This window comes from Sus scrofa, chromosome 5 (genome assembly GCF_000003025.6).
Source record: "Sus scrofa isolate TJ Tabasco breed Duroc chromosome 5, Sscrofa11.1, whole genome shotgun sequence".
In the NCBI taxonomy this organism is placed as follows: domain Eukaryota; kingdom Metazoa; phylum Chordata; class Mammalia; order Artiodactyla; family Suidae; genus Sus; species Sus scrofa.
This window is the reverse complement of record NC_010447.5, coordinates 48281674-48298352: the sequence shown is the minus strand read 5'-3', so window position 1 is coordinate 48298352 and position 16679 is coordinate 48281674. Positions and strand designations below refer to the sequence as shown.

General features: G+C 37.3%; 1 protein-coding gene across 21 annotated transcripts in view; it reads right to left on the bottom strand.

The window, feature by feature from the left end:
• Nucleotides 1-16679, bottom strand: part of LMNTD1 (lamin tail domain containing 1) — a 557729-nt gene that overhangs the window by 101549 nt on the left and 439501 nt on the right. For all 21 annotated transcript variants that reach the window (XR_002344073.1, XR_002344070.1, XR_002344072.1 and 18 more), the window contains 4 exons: nt 11714-11900; nt 11071-11190; nt 6384-6598; nt 5651-5819 (listed from right to left, as the gene is read on the bottom strand). Coding sequence is in view for 18 of the 21 variants with exons in the window: in XM_021092168.1 (XP_020947827.1) it covers nt 5651-5819; nt 6384-6598; nt 11071-11190; nt 11714-11900 (691 nt within the window). In the remaining 3 variants the exon portion in view is untranslated. The remainder of the gene's footprint in view (nt 1-5650; nt 5820-6383; nt 6599-11070; nt 11191-11713; nt 11901-16679) is intronic.

The following is a 16679-nucleotide window of genomic DNA, read 5'->3' as shown; positions in this document are numbered from 1 at the left end:
TAATCTCACTTGGAAATTGGGTCTTTGCTGATGTAATCAAGTTAAGATGAGGTCATACTAGATAAGACTGGGCCCTAATCCAATGACCAGTGTCCTTATAAGGAGAGGGATATATGGACACAGAAACACAGATTGTGTGAAGATGGAGACAGGGGTTATTAGAATATTGCATCTACAAGACAAGGAACACCAAAGAATGCCAGTGACTAGAAGGAGGTAGGAAGAGGCAAGGAAGGACAGTTCCCTAAAGATTTCAGAGAGAGTGTAGCCCTGCTGACAACTTGAATTCAGTTGTCTAGTCTCCAGAACTGTGAGTAACTAAACTTGTTGTCTTGAGCCAAACTTGTTGTCTTAAGCCATCCAGTTTGTGGCACTTTATTACAGTAACCATAGAAACTAATACAGTCATCAGGTATTTAAATTCTCTCTATATTTTAAACCCTGCAAGACAGTATTAGTATTGTTTTATGTACTGAATACTCTTTTATGTTGTTCCATGTTTTGCTTCTTCATGGCACCAAATTTAGCAGATTCATGGACTTCCTGAAATCCATTAACAGATCCTGGGCTAATAATACCAACTCTAAAAGCTTCATTTAAAAAATAAAAATACAAATAAATAAAAGCTTTATTTAGAGGACTTGAATAAGAAACCTCTTGTTGAAAAAGAGTAAGAAATTGATACTAATATTAGAGTATATTTGCAAAAGATGGATTTTTTTTTTTTAGCACAGCTTAACTTGTAGGACAAGTTTATCCTGCCTAATGAAAAAAAAAATACATTTTTGACAAACCTCAAGAATCCTATATACTCTTGCTGGCCATGACGGTTTTCTTTTGTTTTTTGTTTTTAAGTTTTATTGAAGTATAGTTAATTTACAAGGCTGTGATAATTTCTGCTGTACTACAAAGTGGCCTAGTCATATATATACACACATCCATTCTCTCTCAGATTCTTTTCCCACATAAATTATCACAGAATACTTGGTAGAGTTCTCTGTGCTATACAGCAGGTACCTGCTGGCCAATCATTCCATATACCTCAGTGTGCACATGCCAATCCCAAACCCCTAGTCCATCCTTCCCACCCCCCACCTGTCCCCTTTGGTAACCATGTTTTTCAAAGTCTGTGAGTCTGTTTCTGTCTGGAAATAAGTTCATTTGTATCTTTTTTTTTTTTTTTAAAGATTCCACATATAGGTAATATCACATGATATTTGTCTTTCTTTGCCCTAACTTCACTTAGTTTGATAGTTTCTAGGTCCATCCATGTTGGTGCAAATGGCATTATGTAATTATTTTTTATGGCTGAGTAGTAGTACATTGTATATATGTACCACATATCCTTTATTCATTCCTCTGATGATGGACCTTTAGGTTGCTTCCATGCCCTGGCTATTGTAAATAGTGCTGCAGTGAACATTGGGGTGCATGTATCTTTTCAAATTATGGTTTTCTCTGGATGGATGCCCAGGAGTGGGATTTCTGGATCATACAGTAGTTCTATTTTTAGTTTTTTGAAGAAGCTCCATTCTGTTTTCCATAGAGGTTGCACCAATTTACATTCCCACCAGGTGTGTAAGAAGATTCTCTTTTCTCTACACTGTCTCTAGCATTTATTGTTTGTAGACTTTTTGATGATGGCCATTCTGGCTGGTGTAAGGTGGTACCTCAGAGTAGTTTTGATTTGTGTTTCTCCAATAATTAGTGATTTGAGCATTTTTTCATGTGTTTTTTGGCCCCTTCTTTGGAGAAATGTCTATTGAGATTGAAATAATCCCATTTACCATCACATCAAAAAGAATAAAATATCTAGGAATAAACCTACCTGAAGAGAAAAAAAGATCTGTGCTCTGAAAACTATAAAACTCTGATGTAAGAAATCAAAGATGATACAAAAAGATGGAAAGATATACCATTTTCCTGGATTGGAAGAATCAGTATTGTCAAAATGACTATACTACCCAAGATTAATCCATAGATTCAACCCAATCCTATCAAGTTACCAGTGGCAATTTTCACAGAACTAGATCAAAATGTTTTTAAATATGTATGGAAACACAAAAGACCATGAATAGCTAAAGCCATATCGAGAACGAAAAGTGGAGCTGGAAGAATCAAGCTCCCTGACTTCAGACTATATACTACAAACCTACAGTCAACAAAACAGTATGGTACTGGCACAAAAACAGAAATATAGATCAATGGAACAGGATAGAAAGCTCAGAATTAAAACCACACACCTCTGGTCAATCTATGACAGAGGAGGCAAGAATACAGGGAACCTACCTCAGCATAATAAAGGCCATATATGACAAACCCAGAGTGAACATCATTCTCAATGGTGAAAAGCTGAAAGAATTCCCACTGAGATCAGGAACAAGACAAGGATGTCCACTCTCACCACTACTCTTCAACATAGTTTTGGAAGTCCTAGCCATAGCAATCAGAGAAGTAGAGATAAAAGGAATCAAAATTGGAAAGGAAGAAGTAAAATTATCACTATTTGCAGACGACATGATACTATACCCAGACAATCCTAAAGACTCTACCAGAAAACTGTTAGAGATCATCAATGAATTTGGCAAAGTAGCAGGATACAAAATTAATACACAGAAATCAATGGCATTTCTGTATACTAACAATGAAAGATCAGAAAGAGAAATTAGGGCAACAATCCCATCTACCATCACATCCAAAAGAATAAAATACCAAGGAGTAAACCTACCTAAAGAGACAAAAGACTTGTACTCTGAGAACTATAAGACACTGATGAAAGAAATCAAAGATGACACAAACAGATGGAAAGACATACCATGCTCTTGGATTGGAAGAGTTAATATTATCAAAATGACTATACTACCTAAGGCAATATACAGATTCAATGCAATCCCTATCAAATTACCAAGGACATTTTTCACAGAACTCGAACGAAACATTTTAAAGTTTGCTTGAAAGCACAAAAGACCCAGAATAGCCAAAGATATCCTGAAAAAGAAAAATGGAGCTGGAGGAATCAGGCTCCCGGACTTCAGACTATACTACAAAGCAACAGTCATCTAAACCATACGGTACTGGCACAAAGACAGAAATATAGATCAGTGGAACAGGATAGAAAGCCCAGAATTAAACCCACACACCTATAGCCAGCTAATCTATGACAAAGGAGCCAAGAATATACAATGGAGAAAAGACAGCTTGTTCAATACGTGGTGCTGGGAGAACTGGACAGCCACATGGAAAAGAATGAACTTAGAACACTTCCTAACACCTTACACAAAAATAAACTCAAAATGGATTAAAGACCTAGATATAAGACCAGACACTATAAAACTCTTAGAGGAAACCATAGGCCAAACACTCCCTGACATAAACCACAGCAACATCTTCTCAGATCCACCTCTTAGAGTAATGACAGTAAAAACAAAAATAAACAAATGGGACCTAATCAAACTTCAAAGTTTCTGCACAGCAAAGTAAATCCCAAACAAATCAAAAAGACAACCCAGAGAATGGGAGAAAATCTTTGCAAATGAATCAACTGACAAGGGATTAATCTCCAAAATTTATAAACACCTTTTGCAGCTCCATACCAAAAAAACAAAAACAAAAACAAACAACCTCATCAAAAAATGGGCAGAAGATCTAAACAGACAGTTCTCCAGAGAAGACATACAGATGGCCAAAAAATACATGAAAAGATTTTCAACATCACTCATTATTAGAGAAATGCAAATCAAAACCACCTTACACCTGCCAGAATGGCCATCATCAAAAAGTCTACAAACAATAAGTGCTGGAGAGTGTGTGGATAAAAAGGAACCCTAGTACACTGGTGGAGGGATTGTAAATTGGTGCAACCACTGTGGAAAACAGTATGGAGATTCCTCAGCAAACTAAACACAGAACTACCATTTGATCCAGCAATCCCACTCCTGGGCATTTATCCAGATAAAACCATGCCTCACAAAGACACATGTAATCCAATGTTCATTGCAGCACTATTTGCAATAGCCAAGACATGGAAACAACCTAAATGTCCATCGACAGAGGAGTGGATCCAGAAGATGTGGTACATATACACAATGGACTATTACTCAGCCATTAAAATGAAATAAATAATGGCATTTTTAGCAACATGGATGGACCTAGAAATTATCATGCTAAGTGAAGTCAGCCATACAATGAGACATCAACATCAAATGCTTTCACTGATGTGGAATCTGAAAAAAGGACAGACTGAACTTCTTTGCAGAACAGATACTGACTCACAAGACTGAAAAACTTATGGTCTGCAAAGGAGACAGTTTTGGGGGTGGGTGGATGTGCTGGGGTTGTGGGTTAGAAATCCTATAAAATTCGATTGTGATGATCATTATACAACTACAAATGTAATAAATTCATTGAGTAATAAAAAAATAAAACTGTTGATGGAATGATGAAAAAAAAAGGCAAGAATATACAATGGAGAAAATAGTCTTTTCAATAAGTAGTGCTGGGAAAACTGGACAGCTACATATAAAAGAATGAACTTAGAACATTCTCTAACACCATACACAAAATAAACTCAAAATGGATTAAAGACCTAAATATAAGGCCGGATACTATAAAACTCTTAAGAGGAAAACAGGCCAAACACTCTCTGACATAAACAACAGCAATATCTTCTCAGTTTCACTTCCTAGAGTAATGACAATAAAAACAAAAATAAACAAATGGCACCTAATTTTTTTGTCTTTTTAGGAGTATTTTTGTCCATCAATTTTTTTTCTTTCTTTCTTTTTCTTTTTTTTTTTTTTTTTTTTGCTTTTTAGGGCTGCACCCCATGGCATATGAAAGTTTCCAGGCTAGGGGTCTAATCAGAGCTGCAGCTGCTGGCTTGCTCCACAGTAACAGCAATGCTAGATCCAAGCTGCATCTGTGACTTACACCACAGCTCATGGCAATGCAGGATCCTTAACCCACTGAATAAGGCCAGGGATCAAACCCGCATCCTCATGGATACTAGTCAGGTTTGTCACCACTGAGTCATGATGGGAACTCCAAAACGGGGCCTAGTTAAACTTAAAGTTTTTTCATGGCAAAGGAATCCAGAAACAAAACAAAAGACAACCCATGGAATGGGAGAAAGTATTTGCAAATGAAGTGACTGACAGGATTAATCTCCAAAATATACAAACACCTCCTGCAGCTCAATATCAAAACAACAACCCAATAAAAATTGGGCCATACTTTTTAAAATTTATTTATTTATTCAGATCCTGCACTAAAGCAAATGTAAATGAACAGTTCACAGTACTTGCTTTAGAGAACATCTATTATTATTATTATTATTACTTTTTTTTTTTTTTTTTTTTTTTTTTTTTTTTTTTTTTTTTTTTTCTGGCTGTGCCCATGGCATGTTGAAGTTCCTGGGCCAGGGATCTAACCTGCATCACAGCAGTAACCCAAGCCACAGCAGTGACAATGATGGATCCTTAACTCACTATGCCACCAGGGAAGTCCAAGGCAATCTATTATTCAGGATATGAATAGTTTTTAATATTTAATGATTTCTACCATTCAACCACGTTTTCATGAATTCTATACACACACGCATACACACACACACAACTTTTTCTCCACTGGAATAAGTATCCCTTTGACGTACCTGGGCTGGATCAGGCCTGGCTGACCGAGGCTTGGGTTGTCTGTCTAAGCTGCGTCCAGCCATGCAGGTGTGAGGATCAATCAGAGGACAGTAGGGGTGTGCAGAGACATTAGGACTGTGGCACCAAGGGCTGCGATTGGGGAAAAGAGTTGGCGGGATTTCTTTTTCTCTGTAAAAGGAAAATTAAGCCCAAATTTCATGAAAGCTCAATTAGAGTGAAAGCATGTTCCAAGATCAGAGAATACGGCTCTTCTAGACTTTGTGGGCAGCACCTTCATCACATCAGAAACATTTGCCTACAAATGAATAACATCTTTTCTTCACCTTTACCCACAGCCAGTTTTTGATCCAAGGTGAAAATTCTAGATGATGCAAATCTCCTTCCACCGAGACACTAAAGACATGGTGATAACTTCATCTCTTCACTGCTCCACAGCCTTGTCTCCAGCAGCAGTGCCCATAAGAAATGAAATGGCCAGAGGGGTCTCAATGTCATCTAGTGGAAATTGCCAGACTTTATGGTCCTGTGAGTATATCCCTACTTGCTTTGTGTTTCTATGTTTTAATACATAAAAGCTATTATGGTTTTTATGGTCTTTTTCAAAATAGGAGTCTTTGGGTCATTGCTGATCTACCTATTCATCACACATCCACTTGTCACTCAGTCATTCTCACCTGCTTATTTATGCATTGTGGGAAGGACTCAATTTTTCAAAAATCAAGCAACTTTTACCTTTTGAGGAAAGCCCGAACTTGTTCCAGCTGGTATTTTGAGCTGTCCTTCTTAGACTGATCTTGTTTTCCTTTAGTTGTAGTTGTAACTGTTGGCCAATGAAACATGTGCCTTCGAGATGCTGAACCTACTACTGAGCATCTGTCAAATTCAATATCAGTCTCCAATTTCTCCCATGCTTGCTTCCAGTGAACAGGAGTGTACCAGGCAACAGCCTAACAAAAACAATTCATTAATATTAGATACTATTGGAGTTTGATAAGCTTTTTAAGTGTAGGCTTATTGCAATAAAATTTCAAAGTCAAGCTGTAATATCACTTATATACTCTGTAAGGAAACACACAATGAGGCATCCTGGCCTTAGTTTCCAATTCTGAAAATTATAAGCTGCATAACCTCAAGCAGGTTAGTCACTTAATGTCTTGGACTGTCCTCATGTGTAAATTGGGGAGGGTGGTGGTGGGAAATTGATAATGAGGGTGTTAAGAGATTAAGTTAAGCTACTGAATTTCATAATTTTAAAGAACTGTGAAAAAATTAGTTGTAATATTAATAAATTAAAATTAGGGATAAAATAAGATACAGACAGTCACAGACACACATATGTATCTTATCTGAGATGGGGAAAGGGGCATTAGGATTAAAAACATGCAGAAACCATGTCCAGGTTAGAAGCCCAGGTGGGCAGTTTGTTTTGGTTTCCTGAATATGTGGCATGTGCACAATATACATGTGCAGAAATTATTCAGAAAAATCATGTGTTAGGAATAATAATTATGTCTTGGTTCAACATGAGAAAGTTAAGCACTGAAGGGTGCCCTAACATTCTACTTGTTGTGATCTGGTTTTGGTTTATAAAATCAGAGGTTTGGGTTGATGCTGTAACCACTGAAAAAAGCTGTTTGCCTTGACAAGTTAAATAGACATAAAGGGAGCACATGACAAATTCAGTGAGGCTAGGCCTATCTATGGTAGAGAAAGAAAAAAATGAAAACCTTTAAAAAAGTTTAATTTCATGGATTGTAGCAGGAAAACTCTTTTGCTTCAGATTATCAGTTATGGATTCTCTTCTTTTGTAGTTCAAACACAGATATTTGTGGGGAAAATATGGTTATGATCTTTTGAGTGCAATCTTTCTCAACTAGATTTTAAGTCCTTCCAGCCAAGAGCAGTATTTTATTTCCTCCTGTATTATAAGGTACTTAAAAGTATTTGGTGACAATGATAATGTGATGAAATAAAATGACATAGTTTTAATTTCATCTCTGGAACACTGGCCATTTGAATCTTGTAGACTATTTTTAGTACAATATAAAATTCTTAGAGTTAGAATGTCTGGCTTTATTTTAGTTTTGTCATTTTACCAGTCATGTGACCTTGAGTAAGCTATTTACCTTTCCAAGGCCCATTTTCTTCTTTTATAAAATGTTTAAATAACCTGAGAATCAAATGCACATACAAACAGCCCTTTAATGAATTCCTACAGCACAGGAGCCATCTGTTTCATATCTGAATCTCTAATAGAAAATAATCTATTGGGAATGTCTCAGGCATTGAATAATGTAAGATTCCTATTAATTTTTTGACATATAATATAGAAGACAACAATTTGATTGGTTAAAAAAAATCTAGCCCTGTATAAAAATCAATAGGCTCATAACATCTTGGAGATTGTACAGTATAATCTCTTATATTACATGTTAGAAAACAGAACAAAAATTACATAGTTAACTCATGGTGGAGCAGGACTAAATCTACCTTTATGTTACACCATATGACTTGTTGCTATACTGAGTATTAACCACTGCCATATTAGTGATAAATAATACTTTATGTTTCGTTTTACTTAATGACTCATAATGTAACTTCTCTTTTCCACGTCTTAAAAAAAAGTATTATTCAAGTCCAGAAATAGAACTTATTCCAGCCTATGTGACTGGCTATTGTTTTAATCAGATTTCAGGCTCTGTGACTTTTCCCACAAGATATGGGTTATTTTCTACATATAAGTTATATAAATAGAAAGCATTTCTAGGGTCATGATGAAATCTTGGATCCATCTGTTTTTCAGCATGTCTCTGGGAATGTAGCAACCTATCTTTTCAAGAAAAATCTCTCTGGAAATTGGAGAGTGTGAGGTCCAGTATCACTGAAGTGAGAAAAGGATTTTTTTTTTTTTTTTAAGGGAGATCTCTGTGTTTTCACTAGCGGTTTTAGATTGACTTACAGTCATATTTCAGTACATTTAATGGAAATCTTTTCTATTTGAATTAAATAATGCTGACTGCTTTAACATGGAGTGGGAATTCCAATAGGAATTTCCTTTTAAAAAGGCTTGAGCCGAGGCATGAAGGATGAGTAGGAACTAATGGGTAAATAGAGAAGGAAAGAGAATCTATGAAGAGGGAAGAGCATGTGCAAAGGCCCTCTGGCTTGAGAAAGAAGAAGGCCAATGTGATTAGAGAAGAGAGCATGAATAATTATGGGGTGGGGTAAAATAGGGAGGAGGAAAGGAGTAACACCAGTATGGCTGAGATTTACCAGGTGAATTCATTCTCGTCTTACAGACTCAAAACAAGTGTTTCCTCCTCTCTAATGCTTTTCTTGATGCTCTCTTTTAGAGTTGTTGTCTGTAATCTGAGCTTCCATGCTCTCTCTGTGTACTGATGTCTATTAAAGCATTATTTCACTGTAATGTAGCTATTTATTTTTACTTATCGATTTTTCCTACTGGACTCTTGAGTTTTCTGAGGAATGAGGGAACAAATATGTCCTTTTTTCCCAGCACTTAGCAGATACTAAATATATATATAAATGTTTCCCATATGAATTCATCAGGTTCACTCTTGCATTAGCAAATAAAATTATTTGGGTTCGTATCACCCTGCAGAAATGGTCTGATCTTACATGTGCAAAGTAGTTCAAACAACTGAGTAAAAGGGGTAGTCAAAATATACAATCTAATTCAGTTGGAGGGAATGAGAGTTTACTAAAATGTGCATTCCAGGGGTTTGGTGACTTGCCTATTCAACATTCAGTGCCTAGAACACTGTGTGTGCAAAGTAGAAACCCCTACAGCGTTTGCGGAATGGCTAAATACGTAGATAAATGTGGTGAAAACTCTGAAAACAAGAATACCTTAATCTCAATCTGACTTTTGCTAAAATGATTTCTTATGAGGCTGAGTAAATAATTTAGATTGCATAGCCTTATTTTCCCCATCAGTGAAAACTATCAGAAGTATTACAGAATTCCGTTTGAGCCCATGAAAATATGTAAAGTTAAGTGAGAGGAGGCTGCAAGATTATATCTAATGAGTATTCACTCCATCTTATGGTAACTACATGTTCTTACAGAAAGACATTAAAAAGCTCTTAATAAATTGGCAAGTCTACTCTAAAAGTATAGTCGGTCAAGCATCAGTTAAGAAAGAAACTCTAGAAATAGATTTTGATCAATATATTGTGTGGATGAGTAGATATAGGACATAGTAAATTAGGATGGGGTAAGAAAAGGCAGGTATTTAAGGAAAATCTAAAGAATGGCTTTGAAAAAGAGTAGTTTGTTGTAAAAAGAGATACCATTTCAACATTACTCATGTGTTGGGATATGTATTTAGGCTAATGTTATACCAAGGAAAAGGCAGAGTAAAAGTATAAAATTATAAAATATTGGGAATGAGTTAAAGTTATTTCTCACACACTTAATTTTACAGTGAATAAAGTATAGTCACCATGAATAAGAGTGTAGGGTCTCTTATTAGAATATTATTCCTGGGAGTTCCATTGTGGCTCGGCAGTAACGAACCTGACTAGTATCCATGAGGATTCAGTTTCAATACCTGGCCTTGCTCAGTGGGTTAAGGATCCAGTGTTGCCATGAGCTGTGGTGTAGGTTGCAGACATGGCTCAGATGTGGCATTGCTGGGGCTGTGGTGTAGGCCTGCAGGTGTAGCTCCAATTGGACCCCTAGCCTGGGAACTTCCACATGCTGCAGGTGAGGCCCTAAAAAGACAAAAAAAAAAAAAAAAAAAAAGGAAAGAAAAAGAAAAGAGTATTAGTCCCTTGAGAGTAGGAATCATGTCTTAACTCTGTGTTATATCCCAACACTTATGACACAATACAGCCTTTAAAATAAAGAAAAATCTCAACAACCATTTGAGAAATGAATAAAAACGGCCTGCATGTAGTTCCTTCCTTTCTGATCCTTCTCTTTAGGCTAAATACCATAAATAAAATCCATTCCTGACTCTGGAATATGAAGTAGCTTCTTATAAATATGGGCTACCGAGGAGTTCCTGCTGCGGTACAGTGGGTTAAGAATCTGACTACAGTGGCTCAGGTTGCTGCCAAGGTGCAGGTTCATAAGTTAAAGGATCTGAGGTTGTTGCAGCTGTGGCACAGGTGGCAGCTGTGGCTTGGATTCAGTCCCTGGCCTGAGGACTTCCATATCCTGTGGGTGTGGCCATAAGAAAAGGAGATATGGGATATCAAAATTATTTTTGCCAAACTGTAAACAGCTCTTTGGCACTAAGAGGGTGCTGTTGATTTGCCTGACATGTTATGACAGTTAGTGTTTTCCAAGCTTTTGAGGATGGAAAAATAATTGAGTGAGGTAAAAGGAGAAGAGGAACATAAGCAGAGCTTTCCATTCTTTTAAAAATGATTGTTAATAACTGGACACTGACTTCACCATTAGGTTTGCACAGGATTGTTGTACAACTGGGGCCTGTCCTAAACCTGTTTTGCTCCTTCCAAAGAAAATCTGATGGTGGCTGATGCTTTGCTTCAGACGCTGCTGCCCAGACCTGTAAGAGAATAGTCTGTTAATGACAAATGCTTTTGGAGTTAAACACAGTTTTATAAATATCAGAGGGTTATTACAATGGATCTTTCTAAACAGATGAGGGTTTTAGATTATAATGACTGTATAATATGTAATGTCAAACTTTCTAACACTGAATAGCTACCATGTATAGTTTAAAGGAAAGAACAAAAGGGGGATCTTTCCAGCATCATCTAAGCAAACCCTCTCTTTGCTTTTCTTTAAAGGATTAACTTTAGGAATGTAGGTATTTCATTTTGATAGTTAAATCATAAAAGCACAAAGTACTGTACACCAAACTGGAGAAAGCTATGGAAATTTAACTATGGGTATTAATTTACAACCAGAGATGAACAAAGTGGCACAATTAACCATCAACAACAAAAAAATCACATTTAACAGAGATTGAGGGATGAAGAAACCACTGGTGCTAAGCCATAGTCTGACTAGGTAAGTGAGTTTCTCCTGTATAATTTTAGTTCATAGCATTTATATCTTGCACTCACTGTTACTGTGGAATTGGCCTGCATTATGATATCTGGAAGGAATTGGTACAGAGAGACTCTTTGTCCATCCACATTTTGTTGGAGAATATAATTTCCAATCTCCAGTTCTTTGTCAAGGGACGAGTTAATGAGCTTCACGAATAAACCCTTGACATTCACTTCAGCTATTTTAACGTCTCCAAGAGCACTAGAAAATAAAACAAATATTATAAGGTGCCTTCAGATGAGTATGTCTTTAGCTCACTTTAAGAACTGAATAATGGAGTTCCTGTTGTGGCTTAGCAATAATGAACCTGACTAATATCCATAAGGATGAGAGTTTAATCCCTGGCCTCTCTCAATAGGTTAAGGATCTGGCATTGCCGTGAGCTGTGGTGTAGGTTGCAGATGGGGCTTGGATCCCATGTTGCTGTGGCTGTGGCTGTGGCATAGGCCAGCAGCTGCAGCTCCAATTAAACCCCTAGCCTGTGAACTTCCATATGCTGCAGGTGAGGCCCTAAAAAGACAAAAAAAAAAAAAAAAAAAGAAAAAGAAAAGAAAAGAACTGAATAATAAATATGCTTTGGAAGTTGCTCCTAAGCTATATATTCTGTTGGACAAATTCTGTGCAGAAATAGCATATTTTGTTCCCTAAGCAAATGGCTTGATTTCTTTTATTTATCTATGCAATAAAATTATCTTTCACATAAAATGATTATAGAGAACTTTAGAAAATGCTTTAGGTTATCAAGGTAAAAATGCCACAGGGAGATGCAATTACCTATCATAGGGAGGTGTAACTATCATTACTGTTCTTCATAAAACCACTGAGATATGAAATTCTCAAGTAGATCAAGAGGAAAGTTAAACTATCTAGTTTACTTCTGATAAAGTTACTGTGAACATGAATAGCAACTATGTGCTTAACAGAATTCTGCAAACTTAAAAGCATTATATAAATATAAAATGGCATTTTTCCCATTATGACATGTGCTGAGAACTTAATATGTACCAGGGACCAAGCTAAACATTTATATATTAGTATTTTCCAGAGTGTGGGTAAATCCCTTCGATGGGCTAGGGCCATCATTTTAAAAATGAAATGATACCAATAACAGGAACCAATACTTATGATGTGTTGAGAACTTTTTAATTCTTTTTTTTTCCCCTTTTTTGGCCACCTCACGATATATGGAGTGTCTGGCTCAGGGATCAGATCTGAGTGGCAGTCATGACCTAAGCTGCAGGTGTGGCAAACGCTGGATCTTTACCCATTGTGCAGGGCTGGGGATTGAACCTGAGTCTCAGGACTCCCAAGACACTGCTAATCCTATTGCACCACAGCAGGAACTTCTGAGCACTTTTTAAAGATTATATTTTTAGGAGTTCCCATTGCGGTGCTATGGAAGTGAATGTGACTAGGAGCCATGAGGTTGTGGGTTCGATGCCTGGCCTTGCTCAGTGGGTTAAGGACCTGGCACTACCATGAGCTGTGGTGTAGGTCGCAGATGCGGCTGGGATCCTGAGTTGCTGTGGCTGTGGTGTAGGCTTGCAGCTGTGGCACCGATTCAACCCCTAGCCTGGGAACCTCCATATGCTGCAGGTGTGCCCTAAAAATTAAAAAAAAATTGTATTTTTATTTTATAATTTCATACCCACAATTTAAGAATCTGGAAAGATCTGAAAAACCAAAAGCTTTCTGTAAAAAAACACATTGGAAGCAATATCTGACCTGAACTCCTTTGGTGGCAAAGCCTGATCTGAAACTGAGGTGAGGCTAGTTATAGTCTTCATTCATGGTTTATGTGACTATTCATAAGTTTGCCTGTGAAAGATTATTCTTTGATTTTGGGTAATCTTCTCAGCCCTGATGGGGTGTTCTGCGATATGTGTTCTAGTTACCATGTTACTTTCTTAAAATCCTCCAAATTCTGAATTTGAAAACATGTAATTCCCCAAATGTTTTGGTAAAGGCATTGTGGACTGGTAGTTACTCATTTAATCCTTACAATAAGGCCACTTTTTTCGGGGGGGGGGGCAGTTCACAGGTGCAGTATATGGAAGTTCCCAGGCTAGGCTTTGAATCAGAGCTGTAGCTGCCGGTCTAAGCCACAGCCACAGCAATGTGGGATCTGAGCAATGTCTGTGACCTGCACCACAGCTCACATCAGTGCAGGATCCTTAACCTACTGAGTGGGGCCAGGGATCGATCTGGCATCCTCATGGATACTAGTCAGGTTTGTTTCCATTGAGCCACAATGGGAACTCCAAGGCAACATATTTATTATTGAAGTCACAGTCAAAAATTTGAGTAATACTATGTTATTTCATTTAATTCTCACAACTCAGTAAGATGGGTACCTAATTTTAGCCCCCTTTTAGAAGGAAACTGAGGTTTAGAGAGATTAATTGCCATGACCAAGGTCACTCAATAAATGTTAGCACTTGTTCTTCTATTTCAACTGTAAAGTCTTAAAGAGGTTTTATTCAACCACTCAAATTGCTGAAGTTTTGCATACACCCTAGTGGGTAAGCACTGCTAGAAAACACACACACAGTATAGATTGCTGCCACCAAATGAATTAGTGGTCTCCAACCACACACTGGACCCTTAGTGATTGGAGGCAAATTATGCTTTTCATGAGCTGAGCCTGCACCTTCTGTCTCCTCCTCACAACATTCAAATCCCTGCTTCACATCTCCAGCTTTACTCTCAGAAAATGATCGCACTGAGAAGATGGGACCATCGGGAGAAATGTTTTCCTGTTTTCCACTTAGAAACAGGTTCACCCACGCCCACACTTACCTCTCCTCTCTTCCAGCCACCTTGTGTCAAATGCAAGAGGACCCCTTTTCCCATTTAAAGGAAAACCCTCTTCTTACCGCCTCCCCCCTGCTGCCTTGGTGTTTCAGTCCCATTTCATTATTCTTCAACACCAACCTCTCCCACTAGACTGCTTCTTTCCCTCAAATATGTACATATATTTCAAGGGCTACAATGTCAGGAGACAGGTTGCTACAATATTTTCTTAGCCTCTTTGCTTCTATTTTCTATGTTGGAAACTCCATCTTATCCTGCTTTACTTTACCCCATATTCCTGCTTGAAAAACAGTCAAAGTGCTGGTAAATGACTTAAGCTTAAGAAGAAAGACCTAAAGGCATAAGTTATTCATGTGGTCAGCTGAATGATGACATAATGCGTTGGTCTAAGCATGCCAGACCTGTGTAGATAGGCATGCCATTTACACAGCATGATATGTCCTGTTAAAATAAGAGAAAGAGGAACCTCACGGCCCCAGGGGGTTTTATGAGTGGTCATTAGCAGAATGTGCATCAGCAAGGAGAAAGAGGTGCAAACTGAGGCACGGTTGCCACAGATAGGCATGTTGATTCTCTAGATGCTATGCACTGACAGCTAACACCAAGCTTCCTCAAATGCTAATGCTTGTTAAATGCTGAAAGGTCAGAATAAAAGCTTAACCATCTACCAGGTATGTGACTTTTAAAATAATAAAAGAACTTTAAAAATAATAATAAAAAACTACATCCAGCAACTACAACCCCCTCCTCACTTGATGTAATCCTAAAGAGCACAATAAAAGCAGTGTCGTTTCCTGAGGTGGTGCTCTTGGTCCCTGAGACCTTGAGTCCCCTGGTTCCCACGTTTAATTTAGATAAATGTCTCTGTGTCTTGATTTATGTTAACTTTTTCTTATGTTCCGCAGCACCCATTCCTCAGCCCTTACCTGCTGAGCTGGTCTTGGCACCACAACCTTAAAAAAAAAAAATCTTCCTCCCACTTCATTTCATACTGCCATTATAATCGCACTTTTGGAAAGACTACATCATGAATTCTTCACTTCTTATTCATTCCCTCAGCCCATGACCATATACTTCTGCCTTAGACCAAGGTGATCAATGCTCTTTCACTTGGGAAACTGAGTGGTAATTTTTCAGTATTTGTCTTTTTTAAATTGAGGTATGGATTAGCAATGAGATCCTACTGTGTAGCACTGGGAATTGTCTAGCCACTTATGATGGAGCATGATAATGTGAGAAAATAGAATGTATACATGTATGTGTAACTGGGTCACCATGCTGTACAATAGAAAAAAAATTGTATTGGGGAAATAACAATTAAAAAATATTCTATATTCCTAAGAAAAAATTGAGGTATGATTGACATATAACATTAGCTTTGAATGTCCAACATGATGATGCAATATTTGTATATGCTACAAAATGATCACCATAATAAATTTAGTTAACATCCATCACCATACATAGTTACTAGTCTTTTTTTCTTGTGATGAAAACTTTTAAGATCTATTCTCTTAGCAATTTTCAAGACAATACAGGGTTCTTTTTAAAAATTTATTTCATTATTATTATTAAAGTATAGTTGATTTAAATGTTTCATCAAGTTCTGTTGTACAACAAAGTGACCTAATCACACACATTTCCCTGTGCTGTACAATAGGATCCCATTGCCTACCCATTCCAGTTTGCAACCCCCAAATCCCCCAAATTCCCATCTATCCTACTCCCTCCTCTCCCCCCTCCCCAGGGAATTCCAAGTTTGTTTTTCTTGGCCATGATCTGTTTCTCTGTTTTGTTTGTTATTTTTAGATAGGATCATCTGTTCCATATTTTAGATTCCACAGATAAGTGATATCATATGGTATTTGTCTTTTTCTTTCTGGCTTACTTCACTTAGTATGAGAGTCTGTAGATCCATCTATGCTGCTGCAAATGGCATTAGTTTGTCTTTTTTATGGCTGAGTAATATTCTGTTGTATATATGTACCACATCTTCTTAATCTATTCATCTATCAATGGACATTTAGGTCATTTCCAGGTTTTGGCTATTGTGAATAGTGCTGCTATGAACATAGGGGTGCATGTATCTTTTCCAATGGAGGTGTTGTCCAGATATATGCCCAGCAGTGGAATTACTAGATCATATGGTGGCTCTATATTTAGTTT